This window comes from Hydractinia symbiolongicarpus, chromosome 9 (genome assembly GCF_029227915.1).
Source record: "Hydractinia symbiolongicarpus strain clone_291-10 chromosome 9, HSymV2.1, whole genome shotgun sequence".
In the NCBI taxonomy this organism is placed as follows: domain Eukaryota; kingdom Metazoa; phylum Cnidaria; class Hydrozoa; order Anthoathecata; family Hydractiniidae; genus Hydractinia; species Hydractinia symbiolongicarpus.
Window position 1 is genome coordinate 3,619,217 of NC_079883.1, and position 9,841 is coordinate 3,629,057.

The 9,841-nt window shown below is 33.0% G+C and overlaps 1 protein-coding gene across 1 annotated transcript; it reads left to right on the forward strand.

Moving 5' to 3' along the window:
• The first annotated feature begins 230 nt into the window (after positions 1-230).
• On the forward strand, positions 231-8,852 carry LOC130657656 (all-trans-retinol 13,14-reductase-like). Its single transcript, XM_057460663.1, has 6 exons — positions 231-630; positions 3,384-3,549; positions 4,452-4,711; positions 5,240-5,441; positions 6,478-6,675; positions 7,456-8,852. Exons 1-6 carry the CDS (start codon positions 415-417, stop codon positions 8,298-8,300), a joined length of 1,887 nt encoding a protein of 628 aa, XP_057316646.1. The 5' UTR covers positions 231-414; the 3' UTR covers positions 8,301-8,852.
• Positions 8,853-9,841: the final 989 nt, after the last annotated feature.

A 9,841-nucleotide genomic window follows, 5' to 3' on the forward strand; every position in this document is an offset into this window, starting at 1 on the left:
GTCGCGAGTTGCTGCCACTGGTGCAGACACAGTGCTATATAGTTTGATAATTGCATTCCTGAACCAACTCATCTCCTTTCTTATATACACATTTCAACAAAGTCCGAGGATTTTATTCTGCCCAGATGTTACAGCGCCTGCGTTGATTATTAGCAAAATTTTGTGCAATGGGGCGTGACGAAAAGCTTTTAAAAAGTTTGGGTATATTCCATCCCTAAACTAGCTAATGCCGCTCAGGAATGGAATAGACGCCCTAGAAAACAAGAGTATTGAAACAATTGGCGCGCCATGCTGATTTTTTAGCTGGGTCACGGTGTTTGCAAAAATCGGGCAAAGTCCATCTTTAAACAAAAAGCCAAACACTTCATCACCAAATTCTCTGTCATACTAGTGTGACAGGCTCAATAATCTATCATGGCTATTGTGAACAAGTTATTTTTTCATTTATTATCATTTATGAGAAGTCAAAGTGTATTCAATTTAATTGTGATATATACTGTTGCTACCATAATTATCTGGAGATTATTTTTTAAGAAGAAACGTGGTCCCAATCCTTTTTCTAAAGAATGTATACGACCTCGAAGACCATTAGTAGTGGATAAAGAAAAAAGAGATGCAGTGATAAAGCAGGTATATTCGGCGATTCGGTTTGAGGTCATAACAATTTTTTGGAGGTTATAAGTTTCTGTATTTTAGGTGAAGAGAGTGCAGAGCTAGACACATTTTGGAGTTTTAAGAACAATGTTAGGAAGTTTGAGCAAAGATATTTTTTAGAGCAAAATCTAGATAGCTAAGCATCATTTCCAGACAGTTTTTTATTATGGTTACCTTTCGTTAGCTAATTATTTTTCCATTTCCACATTTTTTTGCATTCTTCCCCCTCTATGAACTAGGTTTGTTTTCACCCTGCAAAATTTAAAAAATGGCGGATGTAGCACAAATGTGATTCGTCAATTAAGCAAAATGTCAATCATCACTACCGAAACAAAGCTGAACCGAATCGCCGAATAGTATATAACTAACTAAATGTGTTGACCTCAATAAAAAATAGCAGACATTCCTTCTTCTAAGTCCAGGGACATCACTTCTTATGGAAGAAAAACAAAATAATATATACATGAAATTATCATGTTATTTTATGTACATGTCTTTCTGAATTGTTGTATGACAGTGCCACACTACCCCCACCCGCCAGGAGACACTAACAGTCAAGGATAACTGCAAATTAGGCTATGATAGTCTAATTTGCTAATGTCTAATTTAGACGATTTATCTCTCTTAATTAGGCTATCAACATGGTTTTTGCTGCCTATCGCTGTTCTGGTGCATAGGCGCAATGATTTTGTTAGCCAAAAACATTCTATAGAACCTCCTTTTGATGGTCCAAATATTTTTCTTTGTTATTTGTGCTGTCAGAAGATATAGTGTTTAGTTAAAGAACGCATGCTCTGTGTTCTTTTTTTTCTTTGTTTTACGGCCATGGTTGCTTCTGGAAAAAGGCTAAATTTCCAGCGCGCATAATTTCAACATGTTGGCGCATAGCCTAAATAGACTATTTCTCTTCTAATTAGCTGATCCAAAGACTTTTGACGTATAATTTTTAGTCTCGTAAAGCAAATTATAAAAAATTTTGCTCGATCGAAGATGATGTAATGAGCAACCAAACTCCGAAAAAAGATGGCGCAACAAGACGTGGTTGTCGAAATAATCGTAAAAGAAGAAAACACATCTCCTAAATTGGAGATGATCTCCTAACTAGTCTATGGAAAATCTCCTAAGTAAGCTACTATCCTAATTTAGCGTGATAGCCTATATTGCGGTTATCCCTGACTGACTAATCGCATTGGCTAAATGTCAAGTCCGGCCCTCTGAATATCCATGGTGGCATGTGTATGACAATAGACCTTTTTGAATGTTTACATTTTTCGCGCAAAGCCCTTTCGGCTTTAACAATTGCATGGCAGGCAAAAAAATGCAAGCGCTAGGTGAAGTGAGGTCCTTTTTAGTCTGTTTCTTTGCATGAAGGTATCATTGTGACTTTACATGAATATATGTCAATCAGAAGTTATCTATGTACACTTAATAATAATAATAAAAATGTTTCCGTAGGAAGAAATGGGCTTAAAAAGACCTTTCTTCAGCAAGCTTCCGCATTTTTCTGCCTGCCACCAAGTTGTTAGAGCCAGAAGGGCTTACCGCGGAAAATGTCAACATTCAAAAAGGTCTATAGACATTGAGGTTAATATTATAAAATAAATATATATATATATTATAATAGTTATATAACTTTTTTTATTGTTGCTGTTGTACGGGGGAGGTTAATAATTATAGAATAAACATATATAATATATAAATAATTTTTTTTATGTTGCTGTCGTTAAAATCTTGCACAATGAAAACTTTTTTTGAGGTTACTATTTTATGGTAAAAACATATTATCCTGAAAATTCTATTTAAAACTGAAAATCAGAAAATGTTGAAAGGTTTCACTTAAAAAGAAAGCTCACCCCTCATTCACTGTACAATCAATAAAATCATAAACACATAGCAAAATTGATTACATGGTTGCTGGTTACATGCCATCACTAAAAAACAAATTTAATGAGGGAGAGCTGAGCATGTGTAGCGTGTGCATCTTTGCAACACCCAGACCTCTTCATGTTTCCTTTTTTTGATGGCTTACCTTTGTTCAAAGAGCTTGTTGCTTTTTTATAAAGAAAGTATTGCATTGGAATTTATGGAATTTCCCTTTTTACATTTTAAAATTATTTATCACCACATTTTTTTCATTTTTAACTTTCACTTTATGCACTTTCCCTCATATGAAGTTTTGGGAAAATTATGTAACATTTTAATAAAAAAAAAATCATTTGACATGAACCCAGCATTTTTTATTGAATGCAGCATTAGAATTTTGATGTGATGTTGTTTAATCATATTTCACATTGTTTGGTTGTTTTATTAACTCCATTTAACTTGACCTAACGTTGGTGAATCAGTGCCAAATTGTTATGGACACATTGAGATAATTGAAGACATTGTTATAGCTATAAAATTGCTATAAAATAATTATATTAGTTTAGATAGGAAACATGAAATGCTGTCAGAAATACTGTTAACAGCTAGACCTTTAAAATAACCCTTTACATTTCTACTAAAGAAAACAGCTGGATCTTTGGCTTTGAGGCTTCTTATATTAATACAAATACTTTTTTTACTAATTTTTCGTTTTTTAAATAAACTTACACCACTCTACCATGGGGTCACAAAAGTGAAGCCAACAAGCTATTAAGATGTTGAAAGAGTTATTTTATTTAGGAGAAATTGTGAAAATACTTCTGTTCAACCTTCCAGTGTCATAATTATGTCTATATATTTTCTAGGGATTTACTGGAAAAAAGATTCCCAAAGATATTGATGTGATTGTTGTTGGTAGTGGCATTGGTGGTCTTTCTTGTGCAGCACTTCTTGCGAAAGCTGGGAAGAAAGTGCTTGTTTTAGAACAACATGATCAGGCTGGTGGATGTTGTCACACATTTATTGAAAAAGGTATTAGGATATGTTATTTTGAGAGTTTGAATGTCAAAATCTTTACCTGAAACTCCAATTAGGAATTACTAGATAGGAGTGAAAAACCAAAATATAACCAGCTGATTTCAAAATGCCAGCTGTGCTTTTACCCATTAAAATATTTAGATTCCTGTAGAAGACTAGTAGAGACCAAACACTCTTTTTTGTTTGTTTCTTATGCAACTGCAACTGATGTTAAAAACACTCATGTTTATATCATTTAACAAAACATAAAAAATCTTTCTCAAACTTGACATAAACTTTTTTGGAAGTGTGATGAAGCATTAAAGTTTGATCTTACTAAAAATTGTATTAACGCGAAAAAAAATTCCTACTAGAAAAATTTTGCAAAGCGAATTTTTGTGATTGGAAGGTTTGAGAGAAGATGAAAAGAAAAGAAGAAGAAGAAAAGAAGAAAAAATGTGTTACTTAAAGGACATAAAATAAATCACTGCACTGTAACACTAAAGCAATTTTTTGTTGTGTAATACAAACATTATTTAAAGGTCTTCGACTTCAAGAATTCTAAATTTTTTTGTAATCCAATAAATCTATTATATTAAATTTTGCAGAGCTAATTTTTGTGAATTGCTCTAAAAATAAGAGCAAAAATCGCAAAAATAAATTCTACAAACACAACGTTCAAAATAATTTTCACACGGATGTTACTTCCCTTCCTTAAGGTAGACAAAAAGCTCCAATTTTAATGAATTGCCAATGTAAAGGGAGCTCCAGATCATACAATATACAGACCCAATATTCAGTCTAGATTAGCAAAAATTTTACTAGTTTTGGCTGGCATTGCAATGGCAACTTCGCTAAAATTTAAGAGCTGTGTGTGCTGTGTATATTCTATTTTCCCTGATATATCATTATTTTAGGATATGAATTCGATGTGGGTATACATTACATTGGTGAGGTGCATGGTAACACCCTTACTCAGACTTTTATTGACCAGATAACAGAAGGACAGTTAGGATGGGCGCCAGTTGAAGATGTTATTGACCGAGTGGAGCTTGGTGTTGGTGATGATAATACCTCACATGATGTTTTGAAAGGCAGAGAAAACTGGAAACAGGAATTGAAAAATAAATTTCCTAATGAGCATGATGCAATTGACAAGTTCTTTTGTGCAATGAAGGTTAGAGATTTTTTAATTTTCTATTGCCTCAAACTATAAATTTTAAGTTCTAGGTATTTATTTACAGTTTTTTTTCACAAATTTAAACACGTTAAACACGTCTGTTGTTTCAATACGTTTGTAACCTGCAAAATTTTCTGAGATAGTTGACAGATTTTATTAAAATACCTCAAATTGAATCCATACTTATTTGATTAATTTGCGAAATGAAGTCTATCTAATCAAAAACAAAGCAGCCCAAAGTGGTTATAAGCGCAATGCTTGTTAAAAAATAAAATGAAGATATGATTATACCTTCAATTTTAAAATTGTATTTACTTAATATGAATCGTTTTTTTTTAAAAAAAAAATGTCACTTTTCAGCACTTGCCAAATGAAATTTACGCCAATTTTTTTTATAACTTTCGGTTTGCCGAATCAAAAAAATGGGATTGCTGTTAGCAGCATTATTTGGAAATTTCGGCTACAGTCACTTATTTGTCACTAATATACAAACTTATCAGTTATATGTTTTTCTTTTTATTTCAGAAAGCTCGTCGTCTCTATCCCCAAACATTTTTATTAAAAATGTTACCCCTATCGTTGGTCAATGTGCTTCTCAAAACAGGAATATTTAATTTGCTCTCCGATTTACCAAAATATATCAACAAATCAACTGGCGAGTTTTTGGACGAGTTAACAAGTAATAAACGATTAAAAGCTGCGCTCTGTTATTCGTTTGGAGATTATGGTAGGTCGAGTTTATTTTTAACACTTTTCTGTTTTTTTTTGTTGTTTTTTTATTTCTTCACAACACCTTTTTGACCTTGTAGTTTTATTAATGTCATTTTTATACACCTACGGTTTTACAATGAAAAACCAACTAATAAGGCCACCAGGACAGTATATTATTAAGAGATTTTTAATGTTTGGATTCGTACTTTAGCAAAACAAAAAATGAAAAAGAGAATTTTTATTAAAAACTTTATTAGAGTAACGGTTCTTTATTACTTACTCTTAAGCAGCTGAAATTTTCAACAATAAGTTACCATGAGTGCTGGTTTAAATCTTGCTTGCCTACTAACAATAAGTAACCAACACTCTGCTCTAAAAGTTTATCGCACGTACTGGGACTGGGTACTAGTATCATGGGAAACAAAAGATATGACAATAGCCATGCGTGCGCCTGTAGACTTTATCATTATTGGCTGACGTTAAAAAATGTTGACAAGAGATTTTTTTTTAATTAACACTTGTGTCATGACTCTCCTTTTTTCTATCAACAACTAATAAGCTTAAACAAACTTGACCTAGATGGTTTATGTGGATGAAGACAGAAGACCTAGATGGTTCATGTTTGGTACCGTTGAATAGCCCAATTAATCCTCTTTCTAAAACATGATAGTACTTTGTATGACAACTTGGTCCTCAGACTCTATGGCACTCCAAGGGTGAGGCCGGTTTTGCTTGCGGATATTTCCGTTACTGTCCTCTAAGTGTTAATTTTTAACTTTTTTCATCAAACAATTTTACCAAAATTTTAAGTAACTCTGTATAGCCTATGGTCGTTTCAAGTAGGGTCATTGCTCATCTTTTATCGTCATATATTCCTAATGTGTAATATCCATTCTCCTTTTCAACATACCCTCCTGGACAGATTCTCAGTAATTTATAAATAAGCTTAAATAGGTATAAAAAATCTGTGTTAAAGTTACACGAAGATTGTGAATTGTAAAAATATATCTGTATGTTTCACGTACTCAACCAGGGGAGTCATATTTTTTTAGGTACTCAACCAAGGGAATCACCCATCCTCATGCAGTTAATGCTTTTACAACACTACACTCATGGAGGATATTACCCGATCGGTGGATCCAGTGAAATCGCTTTCAACATTATACCAGTGATTGAAAAAAATGGGGGAAAGGTTTTAGTCCGTGCAAATGTTACACAGATCTTAATAGATGAAAATGGAAAGGCCAATGGTATGTGTACTATTTAACCTAAGAGAATGGAGAAATCCTTTTTGACTCAAATGTACAAAACTAATTTATGCGAGAAATCTTTTAAAATAAAATTTCATTTTCGCGAAATTTACAAGTCTTAATATTTTTCGATAATAAAATTGCACGAATTTTGCGAAAAAGAATTTGATGATCATTGTTTTTTTTTAATATATATCTTTTTTCACGGGCGTTTATGTCTGTCACGTTTGAAATTCACAAATAGTATATGTAGTTTTTGGTCAATTAAAAAAAAAGAATTATTATAATTCGTTTTTCAAAAAAGAATGTTGAAGTGAAGTTTTGTGGAAATTAGTTATCGCGAGTTTTGCAAGAAGAGAGTTTTTTCAATCATTTTCGCCAGAACTAATTTCCTCAAAATTTAAACTAAAAAACTCGCAAAAATATCCCTTAAGTTAGCAAACTTTAACTAACAATGAATTATACGTATTTGTAGCCACAACTTTTTAAAACTCACTCACACAACAAACCCTTATTACACACTCAACTTATACACACTTAATCCACGTCAGTCAAATCATCGCTAGAATTATTTCAGATTTAATGTTTATTTAAATTAAAAGTGCGGGAAACTTATGATATATCAGGTTTTTGGTCTGAAAATTGTATTGTTTCATTGTCTATGCTCATGTTTGATATTTACGTGTGACTATAAGATGTAAAATTGTTTTTTTTATCAGAATTTTGTTTGTGTGTTATTTGGAGTCTTATATATTTAAACAAAAACTTTATTCGTCTTAGGTGTCTCCGTCAACAAAGGTGGAGAGGATTTTAAAATATACGCTCCGATGGTTATATCAGCTGCTGGTTACATAAATACATTCGAGAATCTCGTTCCTGATTCTGTCAAAAACAACGTGGACATTCAAAGCGTTCTAAAAAAGGTTCAAAGTGGATGGGGCGCAATATCAATCTTTGTTGGTTTGGACGGAACGAATGAAGAGTTAAATTTAAAGGCTACAAACACATGGGCGATGGCTGAAATTGATTTGGATAAGGGTGTTGATGAGTTTCTGTCATTGCCAGCAGAAAAAGCTGGTGAGAGTGACATCCCATTGCTCTTCATTTCCTTTCCTTCAACGAAAGATCCAACTTGGAATGAAAGGTACCCTGGAAAGTCTAACTGCACTATTGTTACCTTAGTCAACTGGGAATGGTTTCAAAATTGGAAAGACGAAAGGGTTATGAAAAGAGGAGAAAGTTATGACGAGTTGAAAATGCGAATAGGAGAGAAAGCCTGGGAACAGACGCTGAAGTTTTATCCTCAGTTAAAAGGAAAACGAAAGTACTTCGATGTTGGCACTCCTTTATCGAACAAGTATTATATCGCATCTCCCAAGGGTGAAATCTACGGACTCGATCACACCCTTAGTAGATTTGATCTTTCTGTATCAGCACGCTTAAGAGCCAGCACGCCTGTTCCAGGGCTGTATCTTACTGGACAGGATGTGTCTACATGCGGTTTTGCAGGGGCTTTATATGCGGGTCTGCTTACTGCTTCCACTGTCCTTAATCGGAATCTGATCAACGACTTGATTGCAGTGAAAAAAGAGGTTAAAAGAGAAGCAAGCAAGAAAAAAGATTAAACATGATATAGAATAATTTCAGATCTTTGAATATTGTATGTAAAGGCTATTTCGCTATTAAGGGTCATTACCCAGCGGACGATCTGCAACGAAAGTAATTTATTAAACCAAGTTATCGATAAATAAGAAATATTCGAGTTCGGTTTTTAGTTTTTGTGTCATTTTTTTTACCTTTTTTTGAAATAAAAAAAGGTGTTATAAAATTTCAGCTCGATTAAAATTTAAATTTTAATCGAGCTGAAATTTTATAACACCTTTTTTTATTCAAATATTTTTTTAAGCGTAAATATGTTTTGTTTCCGGTAAAATTCTTGTTGATCAACTTGGCAGCCTTTTCTACGCTAATTAAACGCCATTTGGAATGAATTTTCGCGAAATTTAGTTACCGCTAAAATCGTTACGTAACTCGCTATTAGCGAAATATTTGGGCTTGTTAACTTCGCAAATATTATTTCTTGAAAAATTTTAAAATAAATCTTGTTAGAATTTCTTCATATTAGCTATTATTCTGTGTTGTATCTTTTTATAACTAAATAAATTAAACTCCGATTAGATTATCAATGGGCGTGGCCCAATCCAACGGCTTTGTCACCAGAAAGTAAGACTTCTCAAAGTACTAGGTTAACCAACCTCGTCCTATGGCTCTACTTCTGTATTTCTTTTTGCAGATTGCTAGGAAAAGAAAAAGAGCCCTGGGGCGGGGTTGATGTTTAACAATGGGTTCAACCAATTTTAAATTAGAGTTTTTGAAGGGGCTACAAAACGGGTATTGGTTTTTGACTTAGTGACTTACACGAAAGTACAACTAAATAACGGTGAAAAAAATTATGAGAAATAAGGACAAAAACAAGATGTAAAATTACTTTAAATATCACATTGAACATCCAAATTTACTGCTTCTTAGTATATTTAATAGACCGTTGCTTATTTTACCGCAAAGAAGAATACCAGAAGAAAATGTTTATTATTTTAGAAATTAGCAATAAAAAGTAGCGAATTCATCATCACAAAAGTAATGTTCATAAACAGCTTCCTCCAACTGAACAGGTTATCTATACAGTTGTTAAGTGAGTGTAATTATTTGTACTCGAACGTTTGGGGTAACCTATTTATTGCACACCTTCATTCAGAACGTGCAAAAATTCAGAGCAACGCCTACGAAGGACATCTTACTTGAACGGTTTTTTTGTAGCCCCTTAATTGCCTTTAATTTCGTCACTCCAAATTAACCAATCAAATTTTTCCCTTAGCAAAAAAGGATGAAATGAAAAATGGACTTACTTATTAAAAAAACAAGTTGCTACATGCATACAGTTCGTCTAACAATTTAACATAGGGTAAAATAGGGACACAAACCGTTTTATAAGGGTTTACACCAATGATCGATTGTAAAGAAACACTAAAACATGGATTGCAAAAAAGAAAAAAGCCATCACTTGTATGTCAAACTTAAACATAACAGCTGCTTTTAGACTCACGTAATATAATTATCTGTGTCCACGTATCTGCCCAGTTAAAATTAGTTCTTTATTTTTCTCACA

Coding starts and splice junctions, on each gene's coding strand:
- LOC130657656 (XM_057460663.1), top strand. CDS start 415: ATGGCTATTGTGAACAAGTTATTTTTTCATTTATTATCATTTATGAGA. Junction 3,550..4,451: donor TCACACATTTATTGAAAAAG/GTATTAGGATAT, acceptor TCATTATTTTAG/GATATGAATTCGATGTGGGT. Junction 6,676..7,455: donor TGAAAATGGAAAGGCCAATG/GTATGTGTACTA, acceptor TATTCGTCTTAG/GTGTCTCCGTCAACAAAGGT.